The 25,394-nt window shown below is 42.3% G+C and overlaps 1 protein-coding gene across 6 annotated transcripts in view; it reads right to left on the reverse strand.

Annotated features, from left to right (window-relative positions):
• Positions 1 to 471: 471 nt before the first annotated feature.
• SDCCAG8 (SHH signaling and ciliogenesis regulator SDCCAG8) overlaps positions 472 to 25,394 on the reverse strand; it is a 114,347-nt gene continuing 89,424 nt past the window's right edge. For 3 of the 6 annotated variants that reach the window (XM_054194070.1, XM_054194063.1, XM_054194068.1), the window contains exons 17-19: positions 6,683 to 6,809; positions 5,086 to 5,168; positions 632 to 769 (exon numbers count right to left, since the gene is read on the reverse strand). In XM_054194070.1, coding sequence (XP_054050045.1) covers positions 5,118 to 5,168; positions 6,683 to 6,809 — 178 coding nt within the window. In that variant the 3' untranslated portion in view covers positions 632 to 769; positions 5,086 to 5,117. Of the gene's footprint in view, positions 770 to 1,529; positions 2,938 to 5,085; positions 5,169 to 6,682; positions 6,810 to 25,394 lie in introns of those variants that run through there. The other 3 variants (XM_054194064.1, XM_054194065.1, XM_054194067.1) reach the window with 3 other exon arrangements.

Raw genomic sequence — 25,394 nt, forward strand, 5'->3', positions numbered from 1 at the left:
GCTGGTGCCCATCCCAGAGACTGCTAAATATTTGCTGGTGGAAAAGTCACCACTTCAGTGCCAAGAGCTGGGCACCTCGTTTCGAGGCTAATCTATACTAATTAAGGGTTCCTTTCTCTTAAAGCCTTTAGCCAGTAAATGTTTTGAAGGGAGACCGTCAAACTTGCCCATGGAAGTTCTTCCACATCATACAGAATATTTCTCAATTATTATTATGCTTTTTGGATGGATAAGTAGTTGTTGGGACTCTCACTTTTGTATAAAAAGTGACAAACGTCTTGTAAAAATCAACTCCCAGGTAGATTCTGGTAATGAATTTGTGAACAAACAGGAGCGCAATGTATTTGTGCAGGACTTACCAGCAATCCCCTTCTCCCTCCTCCCCATGCACAGGTTTTGCCTTGAATTCAGAAGGACGGAATGAGGAAAATAAGAATCCAATTAAGTTTATTGATATTTCAGTCTGTAAATAAGACATCTATCATCAATTATAAAAAACAGATAAGAACATTTTATAAAAAAAATTGTGCAAATTATGAATTAAGTCCACACTATGTGATAGCTGTTAAAACCGGCTTGCAAGCCTAGGCTTTTCAGAAAAGTCTCAGCTGTTTTCCTAGGAAGTTTGGTAGGCTGATAATGCTTCAAAATATTTATGATTCAGTAGTTAAATAGGAACCAGTTGAAATGAGCCAGCAAGTGTTTTCTGCAGAGGTGTCTTTGGGTGAGCATCAGACGAGCCCGAGTTTCCGCTGGGCGCAGAGCAGAGCTGAAAGGTAAAAGCAAGAGAGGCAGGCGTGTAAGTAAGCAGTCGCTATCACCTTGCTTCTGTTTCTCATTCGTGGCACTTCAGCCTGCGGGCGAGTTCTTAGAAAAGAAATAGAGAAATGGTTAAGACTGTGGTGATGCGCTATAAACAACCGCTGTGTCAGAGCCTGCGCTTCCTGCCGGCCTGCTCTCCTCGCCTCTTTCCAAGATCCGAAGTCTTACAGGTACCAAGAACAAGAGCTGTTTCATTTCTGAAAAACAGGATCTCCATGAGCTTTAGCCATCGTTTGTGTTTAGCAGTAAATAACTGAGCTCTTGTTTTGGGGCACGTCTAAGATCCTGCCCCTTCTCCTTTCCAGGAAGGAGGTGGCGGGTCTGTGCCAGAGCGTGTTTACTGTGAATTGTACGGCGTGTGCACGGATGGGCAGCTGCAGCAAAACAGGCTGCTGCCGCCGGGCTGCCGTTAGGAAACCTCTGGTGGGAAGGCTAATTCGCAGTTTTGAAGCTCTTGCATCGCTATCACTCGTGCTTCCTCCGCAGCACTGCAGGACTGAATTAAGAGCGAGGCATCAAACTCAATTGGAGCTGGGGGAGATACCTAGAATTAAGCCACTGGAGTTCTAAAATTTTAATTTAAGAGATGTAAATGACCTGAGAAATAAAAATAAACTTTCTACTTTTGCTGGTTTTGCATTAGAGGACTAAAGGGTTTTGCTTCCCCCCCCCCCCCCCCCCCCCGCCCCCTTAGCTGGTAAGGCAATTAGGGCTGAGTTAAAAAAGGAGAATTTATGAAGCTGCAGTTCATTAAAGAAATAATTAACAACAATAACATGGTACTTTTTTCCGCCAAAATTCATGCACCAACAACAGCTGCTACAGTTGTGTCTACAACCAGTGCAAGGAAAAATGAACTACAGCCACAGCAACCCTTGGGGCCTGAATTCCGTGTCAGTGACTGGTTAGTGACAGCCAGGGGACACCTCCTCCATGCTGCAGTAACCCCCTGCGTTCCGGCCAGCATTAGAGTACAGGCAGAAGATTAAAAGGCAAAAAAAACCAAACGCAAACACTTCAGCTCCTAAGTCCCCTGGCACTTGCTGCTGTTGTGGGTGCCTTGCAGCAGGCCCAGCCACCCCCTTCCTCTGCCACACAGCTGCCCTTGGTGGCCCAGTTGATAGCCCGACGTGTTCACTTGCCGCTCTCTCCCCCACTACTAAAGCGAGCGAGCCCAGCTGTACCCCGAGGTAGAGACTCTCCCTCTTTTAAGCACCCCCTTTGCAGACAGTAGCATTTTGTACCACCAAAATTCAAAACATTTCTACCCTGCAGATGTCATACTGTCCTATATGCCTCTAACTCAAAAGCTCTCATTTTCCTCTGCTTATCACCTACAGCCACAAAAAGCGTCTCATTAGCCCTGCCTGCGTATAAGTAAACCCGTTAGGTACCAGTACTTCCACCCCAAAGCCTCGGGATGCCTACCTGTCTTTCGTTACCAGTTCTCCGGTGTTAACGCTTTCCAAGATGCTGAACCTCAGCCATTTCTCCACCTGACTACACCCAGGCCTCAACTGCTTTCAAAATAAGGCACAAATACTGGCAGTGTCTCAGTGCACCCCACTACACAACAGCCTGGATGCTAAAGCAGTCATTTAAGATGTGCAGTTCTCTACCTCAATGGACACAAATCTGTCGCTCCTGATGTCCAGGTAATTGGCAAATGATTTGGTCACTGGATAGTCAGGGGCAGGGGCCTTTCCAGGCTTAAAGGTTCCCCTCCTCCCAGCAGTGCTTTGGTATTCAGTGAGCAGACACCAAGTATCCTGTCATAGTTTAACTCTCAGCACCTCTGACTAAACGCCATGCAAGGAGTAATGCAGACTTTCCTTTCACCTGCTTAAAAAAAAAAAACAAACCACGCCACCAAAAAGCCAACAACCAACCCCTGTCTGTGGAATATCACTGTTACAAACACCTGGCAGAGGCGCTATTTTTGTGCATTAAGACTAAACTACAAAAAAAAAACAAAACCCAAAATTCTTCCCCAATAACTTAGGCAGTCTTCAGGTCCCCTGAAGAATAGTTGAGAGCCATGTAAGGATCAGCCTGAATCACTTCTGACATCAGAGATGGACGAGCTACTTGCTTTCTAGACATAAAGCTCCCCTTCTGTAACATATAATTAAAAATAAAAAAAAAAAGCAAATAGGGCACTTGGGAGCACGTCAAGCACTGCATTCACTGCTGGGACCTCACTGAACATTCATGCTGACGTAAGAAAACCACCGCTCAGGAGCAGCTGTAAGTCTGGTGACACCTCCCACTAAGCGACTAGAAGGACAAGGATGGGAACGGAATCAGAGGTGAGTATGTTTTATCTTCTGTTTAGAAGGCAGTCTGTTCACAGATACGCTCCCTGTGAAAAACGGGACATCTGTAGTAAGGGAGGAGCTAGTTTTAGTGGCCGGGCCATGGGGAGCGCATGGGGCGAGCGCTGAGTCCTGCCAGGGAGGGCCTGGCTTGCAGGAGGAGATCTTCAGGAGGGAAGGCAGAGCAGCAGCGTGCGACGCCGGCCCTGCCCGGACATAATCCCTGAGGTCCGAATCCTGCCAGTCTGCGCTTCCCGCTGGCTCAGCTGGCCAGCAAGCCCTGCCGGCAGCCGGGGGCTGCGAGGGGATTAGCAACCGGGACGCTTATTTCTGTCAAAGTGATGGACACCAAGGCAGATCCCGCAAGTGCGGAGCATCCCAGCTTCCCCAAGCATACTGCTACTGGGCGGGCAGCGCTGAGGTCTCTAGTAATCTCAGTTTAGATGTTTGTTTGCTATACTATGCACATTTGTATTTAGTAACTATACAGGACGGGAGCTAAATATCTCTTATCCTCCTGACTTGGAGCGAGTTGCAATGTAAGAGAGACTTTCAAAGGTAGAAACTCAAAACTCGAATCTTTCAAAAACTTTCAAAATAAGAGGTGTAAATCCCATAATTAAACTTTTGCCTTCCTTTACATGGACCTAAATATGTTATGCTGTATAGCATTACTAAATATTAGTGCCATCTATTAAATATTAGTGCTGTAAGGTCAGGCCACTGCTCCTTTTTAGCTCTATGAAAATGAAAATTACAGTGTGAGCATCTTCGTCATGGTGTAGGCAGGTGGTTATTCTGAAATAATAATACTGAGCTTCTGTCAGTAACAGGAGATTTAACATTACCATTTTAAAAGTATGTAATTCACTGCTGAGAAGGAGAAAGATGTTTTTGAAAACTGCGGTATTTGTCTTGGTTACTCCTTCAACAAGGACGCTAAAAGTCTTTTAAACTCATGTTGCCTGTAGGGGAATTCAGCATGTAGCAGGATCAGGTATTTCTTTTAGGATGAATTTTTCATTCGCTGTAAACCCCAGAATTTTCCTTACAGTGTCAAATGAGTTTTCCATGAAAAACAGACCCCCAACACACCAGAATGTAGCTGGGTTTAAAGACTTCCCCCCTCTCCCGTTTCTTTCTTCCTTCCTTTCCCCCCATACAGCAAACACTAACACCAGAAACAAAAATTGTGGTGGAAGTGACCTGAGTTTTGAAAGCAAATCCTATGAAGGTTATAGGTTTGTCAGCGTTTTGGGGGTTTTTTTGTCTAGGTCCGCTAGATTAAAATTAATGATGCAATTTTAAAATCTGCGACTGTTAAATTAAAGTTAATCCCCCCAAAAATAACTCTTAGAAGGCAACAGGAACAGCTGTAACTCCATAGCAGTACTGTCACTCCAACAGCACTGCTCCAAAGACAATTATTTATATAATGTTTCCTTCAACATGACACTAAGTTTTATGATTTATCACAGAACTGTAGTCTTTCTGAAAAAAATAGAGAGGATGCTGCTTCCTTAGAAGGAAAATTCGACTGGAAGCGACAAAACTAACCAATTCCGAATCAAAGGACAAACACCCAGTGATTATCCAGACCAAAAAGTACCTATGGTAAAATCTGAGTTCTTCCAGAAGTTCCCACCTTGCTAAGAGTTATATGTCCCCCTGTCCCTCCAATTTAAATCTGTAAGATTTATTTTTTTTTAAATTGTCAGGTAGATGCATCTTTGCTGTGAAATGCTTGTCCTAAATTTTGAAAGGGCTTAAAAAAAAAAACAAACACAAAAAGCTCCAACAATTTCAAACCCCAAAATGTTTCATACACTTTCTTCTCCCTTTTGTCTTGAAGTGTTTGCCAGACTCAGCCCACATCTGCAAATAGTTTTAGTCCTCCTTTCCTCTCCCTCCCCTCTCTCTATATATAGGATATAGAAAAAATACCTACTTCTGCTCATTTCTCTTCATCCATCCAGGTTTTTACTTGATTCCATCTGTGTCCTGTTTGAGATCTGCATCCCATTTTTTTTCCTGAAATATGCAACTGCAGTTACTAGTGGCTTATGCTCCAAGATACAACAGCACTTTTAGGTTAGTGCATTTAGCATCATTTTTAAAAGATTAGGTATGATTGGTTTCTCCACCACCACCACCACCCCCCCCAAAAATATTGATTATAAAGAACTGTCGAACAATACAGTAAAATGTGGAATATGATGTCACTTTCACCTTTGATCAACACTCATTCTGCAATTGATTTTTTATTTCTACGCTAACTACATACATCTTTCCAAAGCTAAAATCTCCCATTTATGGTGAGCTGCTCTTCAGTTTTCTTAAACCAATCATCTGATATTCCAGGCAGCTCTTTTGGGCTGAATTCCAATTCCCAGATAACCACCGTTGCTTTAAATAGCTGCAAATAGATTTTTAGGACTCATTTTGTAATAATTTTTTTATATCAATTCTTCTCTTCTGAGTGTTCTCAAGTTAAAAAGTATCCTCCGGAGCACAATTAACTGGTAATGAACATAAAGAAGGATGCTTCTGCCAGTCAAGTCTCGATAGCAGTATAATATCGGAATGATTTTTTCCTCTTTTGTATCATTTTTGTACTTCTGCCCAACTTCATAAAAGCATGCTCGCTTCCAGATAAAATAGATTATCAATAACAAAATCCCTGTGGACCCTGCAAAGTCTGTTCATGTTACCAAGAGTGCTTCCCTTAAAACCGAAATTTTAATTTTCTTTTCTGAGCAACCACCTTCCTTAACTACGTTACACTATGGTTGCACTGAAATTTGCCACTAGTTACCACGTGCCGGAAACCTTACGCTGTCTTGAACTACCAAGTTTGTCTACTGTAACAGGAAATCCCGTAAAACCAAACACACTGACATGATTAAAGGCACATCGAAGTACGGATTTTATTCTCCTAGGTTAAACTTTTACTAAATTCTACAGCTAAAAGGCCTACGGAAAATAGTATGACTGAAATATTTTAAAGTTCTAAGATGCTTTCATGTTCTGTTAAGTGCTAGGCGCGCTACTGGACTAAATTTCCTACACTGAGTGTCTTTTGTTACCGTGTCATGGAGCGGCAGGAAACAGAAATGATTTTTAAAAATACAGGGGGGAAAAAAACCATCACAAAGGGATACTGGGACTTAAATCTGACAAGTGTCAGCAAAAAGCTCAAACAGATACCAACACCAAGCTACCGTTTAAATGTTAGTGCTGCTAAAGAACAGAAAAGGGAACACAAAATCTTCTGATAAGAAAGCTAGGAACTGTCACCAAGAATAACTTCTGCTGTTTTGCTGTCACTTCTAAACACCGTCTTCACTTAGTTTAAGTGAGACTGGAGTCCAGCTACCAGTCTCTCCAACTGCATGGATTTTTATTTTATTTTTCTCATAAGGTAATGCCTTCTTTAAAACAACAGCGGCAACAAAACCCACCAGCTGAAATGAGACTGCTGGCAGCTTTCTCTGCTAAAGCTGCAGAATATTCCCCTCAGACTTTCTTTTCTTTTGGCACAGTACCTGCGTTCGCAGAAACTGCACCTCTTCTGTAAGCAGCTGCTTCTCTTTGAAGAGCTGATTCTGTTTGTTGAGCAGCTCCACTAACTGCTGGGCAGTGGCCTGGCAGTGCTTGTCAAGCTGCTGTAACCTGGAAAAAAACATAGATAAAAGGGTTGCAGAGCATCTGAAGTTGGAGTTCACGGGAGCGGCTTTGATGTTTGCACTGGCGGGCGCAGCTCCCAGATGACAGAGCTAGGTCTGGTGGTTAGGCTGAGACTAAAGTATTACTCCAAGGGTGGGCATTCAATACATTCTATCTTCACACTTTAAACGAGCACTTTTAAAGGTTTGCACTTCTATTTTAGAAGGCTCATCATGACATGACAGCAAATTTGTTTTGCCATTAAGTGACTTCAGTAAAGACCGCAGGACTGCACCCTGATACCTGTAGCTGCTTCAATAACTGGCTTCCTAACACACACACTAGCCCAGATTATAAATCCAAATATCCCAACCCTTTGACAAGTTGGGCCTAAAGTGACAAAACCTTTTGTTTTCTGTCCGCTGCTCTTTGCAACCTGGTCAATGCCTTAAACTCGATACAGAATGCGACCTTTATTTCAAGTAAGCTTAGTGTTAATTAAGCACATCAGGGTAGATCCTTTAATAGTGAAAGAGGGATTCCTGGGGAAGGATGTAAAGAGCCCGTCGCTCCAAAGGTCCTCCTCAGCAGGGGCTGGAAAACAGAGGGAACAAGCTGGTGGGTATCAGCAGGAGCAGGCAGAGGCCTTTCGCTTACGCTTAAAAAACAAGTGCCCGAGTTGGGACAACGCTGCTGTGGACAGGGCAACCGCACCTTTCACCACAAAACTCAGGATGGCTTGTTACGTCCCCAGTGACTGTTTGTTACTCCTGCCATGAAAAAATGACAAAGTCTGCTTGGGACTCGTAGCAAGGGACGTAAACACAAATAAGCTGGAAATGGTGTTTTTACATCAAATACTTTGCACTCTTTAAATGGAAATGTCTTTAATTAGAAGTCCTTTTGGATATCTTCGGAACTTCTTGTCCTTAAATAACAGAGATAATAAATAAGAGAGAAAATAAATACTAGAGAAAAACCTACACATCTAAACCCTATGCACTTAGGGAGCATGAGCCGACTCTGGTTTTGTCAAGGTTGGTTCTGGATCTCAACTTTGCACTTGCTTTTGTAAACTATTTCTTGCTCAACATATTGAAATACGGCTTCAGCTGAACAAGGTTTTTAGGTTGTATCTCTCACGCAGGCTGTTTTTAATGGAATTATTAGTTCTACGCTTACAATAAGGCATGTGATTTTCTGAATCTTTCTACTTTCATCTCCATGTGGAAGTTTTGACTTGTACAGCTGTCATAACTCGGCTAAGCTAATGACTCTGAATATTCACATTCTTAATCAGGATTGTTCAAACGAGTACGAGTAAACACCCCCAGGTTTCTTGATAAAAAGCTAGTAAAATCTAGCTGAAACAAAATTGCCAAAATCTATGTCAAAACTAGTATTTACTGATCGGTATCTGCCAGCCAACTTCCTTGAAATCAAACTGCAACAATCACGCAGCATCCACCGAACGCCCATATTTGATAGCGTCCGCTTACTCTGCGACCGTGTCCTTGCAAAAGGGATTTGAGGAGCTGCAGGACCATCTCCTGGGGATCAGAACAAAACTAAAAGCAGCCAGCTGCAAACAGCGGCAGCTGGTTGGAAACGTCCAATGAAGCAAGCAAAACCACCACCTTGGTAACACAGAGTATCCCACTAAATACACACTTAAACACTCTGTGTCTAACTTCACACTCCTTACGCCTTCCAAACTATACCAGGTTGCCACAGGAGCTGTTCACGCTTGATTTCTTTGCTGAAGGTGATTTCAGGGGTGTTGAACTTCAAAAAAACAAAGCAAAACTCCCCAATACATACAACCCCCCCACCCTTGTGCTGTTCTTTGTTTTGTTTTTAAAGAGAGTAGCTTTTCCATCAGCATCTTGTTCCCAAGGAGTGCAAGAACAACTGCGGTGTTTGCTGGAGGCAACGTGGTAGTTTCAGACTGGAGAGCTGCGTCGTGCTCACTACTTTGCTATTGATTTCCTTTAACTCGAGGAGGATATCTGACCTTACTGCACTTCTTGATTTATAATAAAGCCATCTTCCAGTCCTTTATTACTAGAGTACTTGCTACTTTATGGCAGTAGTGGGAGGGAGGTGTAACTGGGAAGTGCTGCCTTCAGACAGCCAAGGGAAGAACTCCGGTGCTGCCCTACCCATTCAGGGCCCTGAGGCTATGAAATCCTCCTCATGCGTGAGAGCCCGACGCAACAACTACCAACTACAGTCTGGATTCAGGGCCTTAGAATTTAAGTTTCTGCTGATTTCTACGTTCAATTAATAATTTTCCCATTCTGCTAGTGTTTCAGTCTGTTTTAAGACCAATCATATGGTCTTTGAGAGACGCTCTTGCACAAAATTATTATTACTGGCAGCTAAAGACACGAGTAAGTAGATAAAACCCTTGCCCACCGTCTCTGCAGCAACACGATGAGCATTGCCATCGCTGCTGTAGGGCCCGTTCCAGCTGCAAGAGAAGAGCAAACGCCGCTGACGCAGCCCCGGGGAGAGCCCCTTCCCCGGCGTGCCTCTCCTCTCGCGGGGACAAGGCTCCAGCTGAAGAGCCACCACTTTGGTGCGAGGAACTTCCTCCGGTTCTGGCACCCCGAGAGAAGTCATTTCCAGCTCATGTGAATTTTACATCAAAACAACACTTTCTACTAGATACTCACAGGCAGCCCGTGCAAATTTCAAAAACGTTACTGGATAGGAGCCTTAGTGCAACTCTATCGTAAAGCCCTATATCCTTTCAGATCATGCAAAGGGTGATTCGCACAAACTACTGTAAATAGAAAAGTCTTTAATTATGGCAATAGTACTCAATTGTGCTTTTGTTTTGTCACTTCACCACCCACTGTGTTACATTTAGACTGTCCCCTTGAGCAGAGGGAGAAAGATGACCCAGCAGGCCACAACTTTACTTTTACCATCTGTATCCATCTCCAGTGCTTAAGTGCAGGATTAATAACATTCCTTTCTGTAATTCTGGGTCACGATGGATAAAGAGGGAGTAGTTCTTAGTCAGTGCAGATCTCGGTCCGTCAATTCCCAAATTCTGTCTACCAGTCTGCTCTCCCAAAACTGCTGCCAAGCTGGCCCTTGGTCCACACGCTGGGACTACCAGCCTGCTCCAGTGCTCTTAGCTCCTGAGGACAGGCTCTGGGCCCTCTCACAGTATCTGCTATTACGTGTGACATGTGCAGCACAGCCACACATTCCCATATGCATTGTATCTGGCCTGCCTGCTGATCTCGTAAATGATTCAAGATGAGAAATGAACAGCTCCACCCACATTCACTGTACTTCCCATATGTTACAACTGCACATCGATGCCTGCCATCATTTTTACAACTGGGTGACAGAACCTTCTGCACATTTTGCTAATACGAGTGAGTGAGCGGGCTTGCACGGTCGCCACGTTCACTTTGGCAACACCACCTACCAGGCAAACGTGTACTGTGTCCTGAGCATCTGAGTGACCACCGCATCCTCACCCTCCATTCCAAATGAGATCATTTTTCCACCAGAGTGGCAAGATCTGTCCAGTTGGGATGTCGGGTGGCTGCTGCTCCTTGACCTGGCAGCACTGAAAAGCAGGAACTGACTCCATGCTCTGTCATGTTACTTCAAGGCACAAGGTGAAGACACAGCTCTTGAACCACATCACATTTGGACTACTTACAGGACAACCTGGCACTAAGGAGTAAGCTCTTCTTTAGTAACAACATTACCCTTAAAATAATTTTCCATTAACCACTCTAAACCAAAAGTCCTATTTCTATACAAAGGCAGGTAAGAGGTAGCTTTGTGATACCAGTGGTTCCACAGGAGAGCAAAACAGAGGCACCACAAGCTGTAATGAATGCTTCAGGGTAAACGTTTTGCTCTGATCCTCAGTACTTGGAGCTCGTATGTAGCTTTAGGTTAGAACGGCTCTAAGCTACCTTGCTACTTGCTACATCTCTCCCTCGGTACAGCGATAAAATCTGGATCTGAGACAAGGTTATGGCGTAGCCTGCCCAGAAGTGAAATGGAAAGGGATAGATAGGTCTGGTTACATTTTGAGAACTGTGGGTAGACAACCACTGCAAGACCCTGCAGAAACTACGTGAGACATCAAACATAAAGCAGAGCTTTGGCACCAAGGGGAATTCTACCCAGCGGAATACACTTCCATTGCATACAACACCACCACAAAGCTGGACTAGCACCCAGCGTGTCTACATTTAGATTGTCTGTGGCCTACAGACAAAAACAAAAGGTTCCTTCTTTTCTACCAAGACGCGTTGCCAGCACAGGGGCACCCACAAGGCTCCCGCTGCAAACGCGCTGCCCTGGGGGACTCACTGCTCCATTAATCCACAGGCAACCGCAAGCAGTGAAGGGAAAAGCTGATACAACCTGTCAGCCCTCCTCTGGGTTTTAAAGTTGATTTGAAAGGAATTAATATGCAAGGATCTGTGGGCAGTGCCCATCCACCCAGCAGTGGGGATCAGTCCTTGACATAGCAGAGGCTTTAAAAGGTTATTTACTCTTCCAGCACAGGCAGGTTACTGATGTAAAGTGTTTTCACTCTACTCCACGGAGCTGAATTTGCTGAAACGGCGTGATTGGATTGCAGCAACCTGCAGCAGCTAAATCACCAAATCCAATAACCATGCTGCATTTACTGGCACACATCTTAATTAGGTTTTAATACAAGTAATCTGATAACTACTTCTGGCCAGCCGGAGCGGAGCTGTCAGAGCTGAAAGGGCTGTTATTGAGCGGCTCGTCCGGCGCTGCTGCTGCGGCCGCCTCCCCGCTGACCCCCACCGAGCCCCCCATCTGCCGGTTGCCACGGTAACGGAGAGCAGCCCATCGCCCCCAGCGCCCGCCGGGCACCCCACGGCCAGCCTGGGGCTCCGGCCAGCCACGGGGGCCACCAGCACCGGGACCGCGGCTACGTGGGCGAGCAGGTGCCGGGGCACGGCTCCTCCTGCCCCACAAAACTACCAAAACCCAAAGTGACGAGAATAGGTTACGGTGCCGCAAACTGCCTTTACAAAATCAATATTTCCCTTGTCAGGATGAGAGCACCAAGCTACTAGTTTCTAAGGTCGCTCTCGCATCGCTCGTTTGCCTGTAGGTGGACGCAGTGATCTGATGCTGCTCCTGGCTACAAGGGGGGAAAATCGGGGGCGATGTCGATGTCGCAGACCCCCGCCATGCCGCAGAGACACAACTGAAGGGGGTGGACTGTGCCCCAACACGAAGGCAGTGCCGGATTTGGTTATCAGCCATTTGCGAATCTCAAATGTTTTCAACACACTATAAATTTTAAAAGCAAATACAGGTTTAAAAACAAGCTTGTGACAAAAACAGGGAACGAGCCAATTAGAAAAGAAAACAAACCCCAGCAAACTTTCCATCAGCAAATTTCTACCTGCTTTTATAATTTTTTTTCGGGACATCCTACAAATTTGCTATCATGTAGTGAAGTGATGGCAAGTGTTTAAGTTGTGGTACTTAACAGATATTTACACTATAACCCATTAAAGGATGTTAAATTTGTATATTCAAACACTCAAGAATTAGGAAATGCCAGAGCGGAGGTTGTCTGTGCGACTCTTTCCCGCCCTGGCTCCCACCTCCACTGCTGGCGCCCCGGCCAGCCTCGCTGATCTCTTCCCGAGATAACTACCCACTACGACCTGCTTTCCACCTCAACTCTGCTACTTCTGTCTCCTGTTTTCAGAGCAGAAGCGATGTTGTCTTTTTCATTAAGGCAGCAAAAATTATATTCACCATCTCTTCCTATCTTCAATCAGCCCTGTCGACAACTAGGACATTTAAACCACGGGTAAAATGAGTCCTCATATGAGCAACCTGCATCTTCACTGTGGTTAGCAGCATTGACAAATTCACAGAGTAAATTTTGAGGTAACTAAATAAGAGTCTATAAATTTAGAAATGCAGACAAACAGAAAATTACCCCTTGAAGTTTCACTAGTGTCCTAAATTGCTATTTACTTAAGATCTTGAGCCATAGATCAGGACCTTGAGACAACCTTGAGTGATGAGCATCTCAGAGAAGTCCCCATATGCTCCCAAAATTAAAGAGGAACATCTATACTACCCATCCTTTAACCGAACCCCATTCTGCCTTCTAGCTTCAAAAGCAAAACACTATGATCCACCTTTCTCATGTTAATAAAAGAAACAAAGTGTAACAGTAAAACCCCCACACAAATGAAAAAAAAGCAGCCGTGACAGTGAGTAGGGACTAAGGACAGTGAACGAGCCTCCTCACCATTGCCACACCGGAACTCCTGATTTCTAATCGGACACAGGGAGACAGTTTAGGGCACACTGAAACAAGTTTCTGTGGCATCTCTGAAATCCCTATCAAAATTATGTTGGCACATAAAAGGCCCAGACCGTCATTTGTTCATGCAGAGAAGGAATGCAATCCATACCACTTCTAGCTCAGGAAGGTAAGCACTTGCCCACACTACAGACAGAACAAACTCATCCAACTTATGTTAGCACATGGTAGCTAGAGGCTAATATCCATTGCAGAGTTTGGAATCGGACACCTAAGAAGAAAATGTCCACATTTCACCATGAAATCCTTGACCCAGCTAGTTCTTTATCACTTTTTTTTTTCTTTAAATGCGTATCAGGTAACCTCTAAATTCCTTTTACTAAAGGCACTCTCAATTTTTCCACATACTTTTAAAGAAGTGCCTGGATTACATCTTCTCCAATAAGATAACAACCTTCACATGCCATGATAACAATTACAAATAGGGTTTAATTAAAAGTTTACTTAGCAACAGTAGCTTGCCCTTCGTTTCAGATGTCATCGCTGACTACTAGAATGTATCTTCCACAGCTGGCCCAACAGGTTAAACAAATAGATCACGTAGGAAACCTGAGCCTGGATCTATTTCTGGGCTTCTAATAGCTCGTGTCTAACGTGCTGAAGAGAGAACATTATCAGCCTGCTCTCGAGTAAGGGGGTGTAGCAGCTGGGCTTAGCCCATATGATGGCCACTTTTAGCCCTCCTGGGTTTGGACAGGAAGGAAACAATGAAAGAGAATGGACGGCAGGCCGGAAAAGATAGGGGTGAAAGCTTCACCGATGTCTATTTGCGTCTGAATCCCTAGGCTGAAGGAAGATGTTTCCTCCTTTAAAGGAATTCAAAATAATACAATCTATGCTAAGAGTATGAACGCTGGATCAGGTTTGCTCTAGAGAAAAATAGTTCTTGGTTGCTGTTTTCTGCCTATTGCTGAAAAATGTTTAATAAAACAATTCTCCAAACCATTTAGGCTGACTAATAATTTACAGTGCTGTAAAATACCTTAGGGAAAAAAAAAGGAGGCAGGTCTTGCAGCAGATACACAATCATTATAATCCTCTAACATTATAGTCAGACTCTAATTTTATTTTTTTTTTAATACCTTCATTTCTGATTTTGTTATGTGCTGGACAGAACAGATTTTGCAAAATATCCCCATCAGGAAACAGAAACCTTGATAATGTTAAGAGATGTACATTCTATCAAGGTTTCAAAAGTGACCCTCTCATGTTTATAAGGATCATTCCACAAGGTAAATATGTGCATTAGTGTAACATTTTTTACTGCACTTGTTTTACTATTACAACAATTTTTGTCATTGGTTTACTTTTTATAAATGCGTGCTCCGTTTTCCCCACTGCTTACTCTGATTCCTCTTATTTCTTTCATTACGAGACAAACTCGAACCTTTACAGACTGCTATTGGTGTCCACACAAAACAATCACTATATTCGAGTCAGAGACACTGACAATTTTTTAATGCAATCTGCCCAATCTGAACTCTTGCCTTCAGAAACACTTTGCCTTTAAGAAGAAATTCCCAGCATGAACCTCATCAGAAGCGACATGCAACAGACAGTACATGTGGTGTTTGGGCAGGCAGCAGAGAATTGAAAAAGAAGGCTTCACTTTTTCTGTCCCATGGCATGTGCAGAACGTACATGTGGCCCAAGCTGACATCAGGCATTTGAAGCAAAAAAAAAAAACGCTAAAAGCATCAGCTTCTGTTAATTTACTTTGTCAGACATTGACTTAATTAAAAAAATACTAACGCTAGAAAGGGCAGTGCAGCTGAGCTACAACTGCTTCAGTTGTTTCTGACAGTCGCGATCGCAGACTAACGGAAGAGCTCTGGGTTCAGTCCTGCTGTCCCCACTTGAGCTGCAACCAGCAAGGACCACGGGCTCCGTATTACGGAGTGCATAAAGCTCCTCTTCATGTTTATAGCTGTTAGTACCCGTGTTTGAAAGGTAAAATGTTTCTCACTAGCGACCTTGCGAACGGGAGCTCAGGAGTGCCGGGTAGAGTCCCGATTTTGTTATCTGCAAGGGAGCCTTCCCAGTTTAATGACTGTACATTGTAGTCCTTCAAAAATGTTCTTCAGCACAAAAAAACCCCAAGGCTGCTATACTGTACAGTTTGACCACTATGAAAATAAGCTATAAAAATATCAAAGTGTTAAATATTTATGTAGTCATTACTCATTAGTTCCTTTGCTTAAACACCATCACCCTTATTTTCCACACCAGAGGTGCAAATATGCCCTTCTTTCCAATTCATTTCAAACAAGTGATTTTGCCTGTAAGCTCTGGCAGGCGATACACATTTGCCTGTTGTCAGGGTTCACATAGGGTTACTGTGGTTTTCATAAATTACAGTGAAAGTAATGATAGATGTAAGATTTGTATGGAGTGTAGTTTTATGCTTGTGACATACAAGAGGAGGAATATGACTCTAAATTGGTGACAGAGATAATTTTACTGTGCAGCATATTCAGATAGATGTTTTCCATACAAGGCCCTGTTGCTCTCTCCGCACAGACCAGATTGCTTCCATTTGTGAACTTACCAAGTCTGGCCTAGTCCCCTTCAAACACAGCTCTATCACACATGTCTATTTTCCAAACTTAACTCTGCCTGGGAAATTAAAATGAGAATAAGGGGCACATATTAAAGGAGGATGTAGATAAGTGGCTGGGAAGCAGGTCAAGGTGGGCAGAAGAGCCTAGGATGTGCGTGAGAGGTAGGGAAGAGCTGTGCTCAGATATGCATGGATATACCCAAGGGACCTGAGGAGGCTTCAGCCTCTCTTTCTCTTTTAGCGCTGGTTGGCCAAGCAAACGTGCTGCCACCTCACAGGCTGTCACGCAACACAGCACTGCGGACCAGGGCTGCATCCACTTGGGATGAGCCCCAATCTCCCCAGGTCCCTTGGTACACCATAAAGAAGTTCTGCGGAGACTGAAGGGAGAGTCACAACATCAAGGAAACACCAGCTGGGGGGAATGTAACACGGAAGATCAAATGCAGGGGAGATGGTGAAGGTTACAAAGAAAGGTACCTGCCTTGGGAAGGGCTGAGAGGAAAGGAGTTTCATCCTGAGAAACCAGAGGTTTTCCAGATAATGAGAAAAGCTGGAGGATGTGAGCAGTATTGTCAGCCCACCTTCATGCAGCTCAGGTCTTGTGAATAGAGAGTCCACTTTGTGTTTTGTTTTGCACTATATTAAAAACACAGTGAATTTGCCTGTGAAGTTAGTGAAAACGGCAATTGCTTAGAAGCACTGGAGGAAAGCAGGAAAGCATTTCACAGAAAATACATCTTGAAAATGTATTAGTACATTACAGAGAGTATCACACTCTCTGTAAGACAGCGGCTATTTCATGATGTATATATATTAGTCCAATTGTGCTCTGAATTTACTGCGTCAAACCTAAAGGCTGAACTCAATCATTGCTATGAAATAGAGGAATTTCATTTGCTTTAGAGGTAAATATCATTATAGTTATCTTCCGAATAACCATTAACCCCTCCACAATAAGGAATATGACTGCGACCAGGCAGTTTGGAGATGAGTATCAACACACCCAGTGGGAAGGGCCAGTAATGCCTTTTTGGTAGCAGCAGCTTAGCTTGTGGATGAGAACAGCAGTTCTAGTGTCCCTGCAATAGCGGCACAGGGCTGTCTGGAGTACCCTCCAAAATTAGCACAAATGTGGCTCCAGCCTGGCTCTCCTGTGTCACAGATCAGCACATCAGTCAGCCGTCACTGGACCCTGCACGGGCATCCCACCATGGTAAGACCACTGGCACCTTCCCACAGAAGAATTCATTCTGCACGCAACTGTGTGCGTGAGTGCACAGACTCTTCTGTTTCCACTTTTTTTTAATTATTGTCAAAAACTGTAGCAAAACTATCGGTCTTTTCTTTGCTAAAAGCTGAAATAATTGTTATTGATTTTCTTGACACATCTTCAATGTAACTATAAGAAGAGAAGAATACTTTCCCCCTTAGATGACATCAAAAGGTCTTGCTAATTTTTGTTAGGTAAATTATGCTTTTCTCATATTACTTCCCCCTGTTTCAGTGGTAAGCAACGGTAACGGTTTTATGAAACAGATGTTTAAACAAGAAAGCTGAGAAGCCTTGATATGCTTTTGGGAGCTGAACATTCTTTCTCTCATAAGTAGTTGGACAATTAAAATTAAGTGCCTGAAATCACTAGCAGTAAATTAAGAAAACAAAGCTGTGTCTCTTTATTTAAAAACACAACCATGGTTTTTGTTCTTCTAAGTAGGGATACAGAAGACAAACATGTATGTAAAATGAAAAGCAAGAGATCCACCTACTATCAATCAATTACTTTTCTCTGTAGAGCTGGTAACCTCTGATACTGCTGCTGCAGCACAAATATGCCATTACTCAAAATTCATTATTGGGAAACCTAAACAGAGAAATGCCCGTTTCTGAATGAAACGCACACTTCTGCTAACGCGCACCACGATGCTGGTGAACTCACACGCTAACATGGCCCAGAAAACAGCCTGGGTTTCTGAAAGCCTGTGAAAGCTCAGCAGATGCCCCGAGAGAGCCCGAGGTCCCCACTGGGGCTCACCAGTCCGACTCCCGCTCCTCCTCAGCAGCCACCGCAAGAGCTTCCAGAGAGATGCTGGTGGTCTTGGCACTGCTCCTGGTGGACAACTGTCCACCTCACACCTGGCTCAGCCTCGGCTGAGGCGAGGTAATGAACAGGCCGATAAAACGAACCCAAAGCCTCCCTCCCGAGGGAGGCCACTTTTGATCAGTGTTGAGCAACATATGCGGGCTTGAGCAGGGGGGCACGCAGGCAGCTCAGGAAAAAGCCTGCGCTGCTGTAACTAAACTGCAGATTAAGCTGAGGACTGCTGTTTCCTAAGCTCCAGATAAGGAGCCTTCTGGAGAGCAAGAAAAAACCTTAAAGAGAAAAAAAGACCAGTAACTGTACTTTTAACTTATTGGGAATTTAGCCTATATTAGAGCAGCATTTGTCTCAGTTTAGGATAGTATCTTTTTCAGCACAGATTCTCAGTAGGGATGATGCTTCTGTAGTTAATGGTTTGTTTCTAATGTCTCTGAAACCATAACGTTACCTGCTCAGCAAGTATGAGTGAATATTTGGGCATCCCTCATGCTATCTCCTTACATAAAAATTGGGATATGGGATCCTGATGTACTTAAAAGTCTCTTAAAAAAAAAAAACCAATCCTAATTTTATTGAACTCCTTTACTGAAACATCAGATTTTTAATTTCCTTTGAAACAAACAGTATCAGGGAGATAGTACAGCTGTAAATGCAGTTTTAAGAGGCCTGATTTCATTGAGACATACAGAGGAGTTCAGACTTCTATTGTGTGACAGTAGAGAAATGACTAAAACCTATTTCTGTTACAGATCTGGACACAAAAGCTTTCATCCTGATCCAGAATAACTCCCAGGAGCCGTAATGTGAACTACAGAGACTCCTGTAAAGCACACAAAACCCCACCAAGAGCCCAATCCTGTGTCGCTAAAAACAAAAGGAATTTTGCCTTTAATAGGAGCAGGCCCCTTGTTTGCATAAAGAGCAACTTGTCAAACAGAATACGAATGCCAAGCTGGTACGTTATAGCCACAAGCACAATAGCCCCAATCTTGTTTTTAACTAAGCAAATCCCAGAGAGAGCAGTTTTCCCCCAAAATCTGGGCATCGGCTACAAATTCAATGAATCAGCGTCTCAAAGTGTTCACGAAGGATGCAGGAAATTTGCAGAAGGGCACAAGCTTCTCATTTCAAAGAGAGGGAAATGTATGTTTTCATTAGAAAAAATGGAGTGTGAAAAAATCCTAAACACACAATAGCTCTCTTTCAAGTATAAAGTTCAGCATTAGATCTCCCAAGTTTCCCGTACGTTAAAAGAACACAGAATAACGATATAAAAATCCTTCACAAAAAACCAACAAGCAAGGATGAAGCAGTACCCGCCTGGGGGCCAATTGCCTCTCCAGCAGCGGTAAGGCTGTTACTAGGCTTGCAGTACCATTTGTTCCATTACACAATCTCCTGAAGCCTTTTACAGAGAGCTAAAACAACTGCCTGTACCAACACGACACATGGCTTTCCATCCCGACTCTTTGCTAATCCAGACGCTCCAACCATCTTTCTTTAAGATGCCATATGGTTGGCAGAAGCCTGTAGATCTAGCAGCACATCTGTTTGTATGTTACTTCTCCCCTCCAACTCCCCCCTCCACACCACAAAAGAGAGAGCAAATAATTATTTAACATGTAACCAGTTAAACTGCATTTAAAGAGGACGGGGATTATTTAGCTCCAGATATTTTAAAAATATAGATTGTCGCAGAAGATCGTTTGTCTCTCGGTGGTTCGAGAAATACAGAGAAACAAAACAAAGAAATGAAAGGCACACGGGCAAAATGATCGCTGCATTTGAATTATTTAAATGACTGCCATTTCAGACCTTATGCCCGAAGATTTATTTCCCACATTAGTGTGCCACTGAAGAAGGGACTGAATTTTCTCCCTGCTTTTGTCAGAGGTGAATCAGACAAGCAGACTAGGAAACTATAATACACCAAACCATGCTTTGTTAAGCAAGCAGAGTGAGTCTGTATGCTAATGACTCTGCAGGAATACACTGACACACTGGTTTTTTTAGTGTGATGAGCAGAGATTATTGACACTGTTGAAATCCTGGTTGCACTGGCATGCAGGCATCCAGGTTGTCTCTTTAGAATCCAGACGCTAGGAAGACAGGCTGCAAAAATAATTTTGTTTGCGATGAGTTATCATTTGACCATTTATGACATAATTGACCATAACAGAAAAGAAAATACACACTTTGGAGCCTGAAATTAAAAGAAGGATCAAGAACACAGAAATTATAAATAAATGGTCCAATAAAACTCTCATCAACCACTTTGTGATGAATAACCATCTCAGTTAACGAAGGACAGGCAGAGACAGAAATGTGTAAGGACAGACGGCACAACTTTGCAATTCTGTCTGCTGAGGATTTGCAGCACCTTTTGTTCAGAAATGCTATTTCCTCATTCAACTTTTCATGCATCAGTAAAATAAGACATCAAAGAGAGAAAAGATAACAGCTCTACCTCAAATGCTGCTCACATGTATTGTTCGTGTGATCATCTGTGCAGAGAGAAGCAGTGTGTAGCATAAGGACCATGAAGCACATGTGGATGTTCTAGCATTTTTCACGAAGAATAGAAACTCAACATGTATTTGCTCCAAATAGTCTCCCCACATCAACTCTCCATTGCAATGGGCACCGAACGTTCCTCTGCCTTCACAAAAACAGCTTTCCTCACAATATGGGAATGCTCACATTTGACTAGATAATGTGCAAATCAGTTTTTCCCTCAGTTATTTAGGAGTCAGAGATCCTAAACAAACGATGGGCAGACCATGTCCTACCCTCACAGAAAGAACAGACTAAAATTGAGGCTTTGGTTCAAACCAGCATTTTTGAGGACACAACACTCGATTTCTAAAATGATTATTTTATGGCTAGTATTTTCCTTTCTTTCCCTCTCTGTCCCAAGGCTATTTTAAATTTCGTCAAAATTGCTATGGATAGTTTTACATAAAAACAAAATTAAAAAGCTGCTTTCTCCTCCCATAATTCCACTTTTTTTTTTTTCCTCTTTTCCTTAAGAAAAAGATGACAGAAGTTCAAAACACACTTGAATTTGAAAATGCAAAATGTGGCAATGTATTCAATAATATAGCAATTTAGCTCAGTTTAAATTTGATATGGCTTGATTTACCAGCTACAATAAATAAAGAACTGTATAGAGGGTGTTTACAGTAACGAGAAATGTTTATAAATAACTACAGATTAAGAGTTCAGTTAGTCATATGCATACTCTTCAAAACTTAAAATTATGAAACTACTTAAATGTAAAAAAAAAAAAAAAAAAAATCAACATAAAACCTTCCCAACTTCTTGGCTTAATCTCTTTCAGACCTTGCTTCTTTTGCAGACATTCATGATCATCAGTCAATTTTCATTTCAGGTGTTAACGACCAGGCTTAGCCAACCTGACCCAGCCTTCTCAGAGGACTCTGGAAAATGACTGAGAAATTTTTTCCCAATCATCTGATTGTATACATGTTAGCTTCCTTTCTTTTCCTTGATGGAGGAGGGGTGAAGAAAGATTTTCCTCTTTGCATTTTCCTGAAAAATTCTCAATAAACTCAGTAGTTCTTAATGGGTCTAAAAATGCCTATGTTATCCATTGGGTTGCAAAGTGATAATCAACTCAGCAGGATGACTTCTGAACTGATCAGTCAAAACCAACTGTCTATGACCACATTTGCTATGTCTCTCAACATCAGCTGTGACTGAAGTTCTGGAAGAAGACATACTTGGAGAGCTGTCACACAGGCGCTCTCGCCCAGTCCCTCACCAGCAAATTCCAGTACTGCCCTCCCTTCAATAAAAGCCCATTCAAACACCAGAAATAGAATTTCAGAAACAGAGGGGCTGGCCAACAGTGATCCTTTCCTTTGCATATGTGAAACGTGCATTGGATTAAGCATTTCAGAACTTTAAATTTACTGTTTAGGTAAAAAGTATGGTCCCAGATTTACATATGAGAGAAAAAATGAACTCTGTGTATGTGCTGTATCTTCTTGTCCCACGACAGGTGAATAAAAATAAACCAGGGGTTCACCTGGGCACCTGTCACCTGGGACAGACCTGCTGCAAACTGACTACTGTAGAAATAATGTAAAAGCTGCATGCTTTCTTATTTCATGCAGATTAAGAAAAAATAATATACTTTGTTCTCTTGACGAGCAATGGAAAATTACAAAGGTCCAGTGTACGTCAAGAACTTCTCCCTTGACTGCAGAGTGAATTGCACTGCTGCTTACACAGGCTCACCCTTAATGATTTCTGATCCAAAGTGCCAATGAGTTCACTGGATAGCAGGCTGGACCACTTAAGAAAAAGATGGGTTGAGTCTGATGAATAATTCACTGTCATATCTTGGCCATTGCTACAAATGCAAAAAAAAGTAGGTTTTGCATTTGGTTTTGGGGGTGGTGGTGGTGTGTGTGAGGGTTTTTTTAAAGTTTTTAAAGTGAAGACCGTTTTTATATGGAATAAAAAAGATTATACAAATAGGTTTCAAGCTTGTGGTATTCATATTCTACATATACCTGAAGTGTCTGATATCAATAAATAATAATTGTAAATCATCCACCCAGATTTACTGGACACTTCATTTGTAACTTGTAGAAACAACAGAAGTTCTACAGTAATTTGTAGAAATAACAGAACATTTTTTTTCCTCTTTTGAGACAATGAGAAATGGGAAATTGGAAACAAAACCCCTTCAATTTGAAAAGGACTACATGGGGAAGCAGGGATATTAACAAAGGAATTAATTTCTTCCTTCATAACCACATGAATGCCTTTAGACATCCGTTATCAAAACAGAAAGCATAGAACAACTACGCTGAAAAATGACCAAACTTCATTCTGGCATTTTTAATTTTGCACCTCCTGTTTTAGTATCATTTCGAGTTCTGGGTAGTGACTTCATGTATTTATTTTTAAGGATACAATAAGAAAATACACCTTACAAAGAAATTAAGTACTCAATAAGATATCTGAAAGATTTCAATTAACATTTCTACAAGTTTCATGCTATTCAAACTATTGTAATGCAATAATTTTTTATGATTCTAACTCTTAGGTATCACCCGATCATATTTTAATAATCAGGGTGATTCCTCTGAATTGCCTAGGAGCTTACTTTGCTTATGTGCATTAAACAATCAAACAATCCCAAGCAGTAAGCTTTTTGCCCCCCTCCCCCCCTTTTTTTTTTTTTTCTAAGAAGCCCAACAAGTTTGACTTTTATTGGTATATTCTAAAGCTTGTCTTTAAATTGAAAAAAATGTTTACAGATTAAATATGTGAAAACACAGAAATTGCAAAAATGTCCAAGATGTTCTGCAGTACTGAAGTTCCAAATTTCTACAAGTGTCAGCTCTGGAACCATTACTTTGGCTTTTAAACTTTGCCTTCCTCATCCGACACGCACAGATCATGGAAGTATTCAGCCTCCGTATTGTAGTTTGTAACACAAAAAGTGCACATAAACAATATACTCCCCAATTAATTATTAATTATTCAATAATGACATATATTTTGCACACACATGTTTTACTATATACAAGTATTGTGACCTATTACTGCAAGATGCGCTTGCATTTATATCTGCAGCTTTGTAGCATTCTGTCTTCTGAAATTGTACTTGCAATCTGATGTCTCCTCCATCACAGCACTGTTATAATCAAAATTAATAGGCCAAGATAGTCTTCTAAAATTAAACTCTGATCTGAAAGGTACATTTGAACATTTGGGGATCTCTCTTCGGATGCTGACAGGGAGACATGTGAGCGGATGTAGAGAGAATCTGGATATATGGTTCACATATGGGCCTAACGAGAGCAATCTCTTCATATAAAGACACTATTTCTCATGCTAAGTCTACCTTGTTTTCTAATGTCAGCTGAAAGGAATGTTGGAATCTGAGACAGTTTTCCGCATCAGAGTCTTTTATTTAACTGCCTGATGTCAGAATTATTGTCTCTTTTCATAGCACCTCTGTAGTTTGGGTTTTTTACTTTGTATTTTTGGGGTTTTTTGGGGGGGTGGGTTATTTGTTTAAGACTACCTACACTACACTCTCTTAGGAAATCTCATTTTTCTTGCTTAATTCTTCCACCCAAAGCACCCTGGAATTATTAAGGTACCCCAACTGATAAAGGATTTTTTTTTTCAGTGTTGCATTAGAACCATGAGATTACCACTGATGCAACTGTTACAAAAGAAATCTGGTATTTGGGATTGCCAAGCACTGAATGTTTTTGAGCACAAGTCCTTCATCTGAGTCTAGATCTAAATACACAGGTCCCAGGCACGATGCTACACTAGTTGTCATTTAGGGCTTCCTTTGGTACAGCACAGAATCCAAAATGTCAGCACAAGACAAAAGCAATGAGTAGCAAGAAGTGGAAAACAAATCCTGGTTGCTAAGTTAGCCTGTCATGTAGCAAAAGCTTGTGTGAAGCCACATACCATATGACCCAAAGGTTCGTTTTGCTCAGAAAGCTACAGTTCAGTTCAAAAAAGAAGTGCAGTAGAAAGGAAATCCAGTTACAAACATGAAGAAGGTAGGACTTGTACTATCACTCATTGTGGGAAAATCTATTACTTTACCCTGATCAGTGTGTAGCCATATCTGAAGCACAAAAATTTTGCTCAGAGCCGACTGGAAGAAAAGTGTCAACATTCATAAATGCCTACCACTCGTAACATGCAACCATTTCACAGCTTTATCTTAGAAGAAGTTAGAAAAGATCGGCACACCATTATTTCCACACAGCACAAATGACCTTAAACCAGCAATGCCAGGACCTGTGCCACAGTATGGGTACAACACAGCATTTGGAGGAGAATTGCCATAGTTCAAAACAAAATGCTCACAAGTCTCTGATAGCTGCCAGAACTCAAAACTGAGAGGATCAGCAAGTGACCAGAACTCATGTTTTATGGAGTTAAGTAACAGAGGAAACCCAAACACGGTAGCACCTCGGAGCTGTGCGATCCTAAGCGACAGCATCGACTGAGAAAAAAAAAGCACTGGAATAAGGAACAAAACACGTGAACATGGGAGGTACCTTAATTTAGGGAAAACGCTCAGGCAAGGAGGTTGGAGGCACAAGTTGCCTTTTAGACCTGCTAAGTTATTTTGCATCTAAGTCATTACAGCCTCAAAGAGGCTTAATGGTTTGCAGTGACCTAGGAGTCACAGGGTTCATAGACAGGTCTTCATTTAGCTCCCCATGCCCAAAAGAAACGAAAAATTCTTTTTGATTCAGGGTCCTAATTAGGATCATAATTGGAAGAAATCCCAAACCATCACACTTGACAATAACAACCTATATGTTTACACCCAGACTCTTTTGTAACATATTGTGGGGAGAAAATTAAGACTTAAAGTACACTAAACAAAGTACACTACCTTCCCTAGTTGGGGTCTGAACTTGTTTCCAAGTTTTGAAGGAGTCCAGAGCTTTTGAGGGAACCCAGCCAGCAATGCAGGCAAAGATTTCTTCAAAGGATGAACAGGCCTCATTTTTTTTTCTTTTTCTTTGTCCTCCT

The sequence above is a fragment of the Rissa tridactyla genome, chromosome 3 (genome assembly GCF_028500815.1).
Source record: "Rissa tridactyla isolate bRisTri1 chromosome 3, bRisTri1.patW.cur.20221130, whole genome shotgun sequence".
Taxonomy (NCBI): Eukaryota; Metazoa; Chordata; class Aves; order Charadriiformes; family Laridae; genus Rissa; species Rissa tridactyla.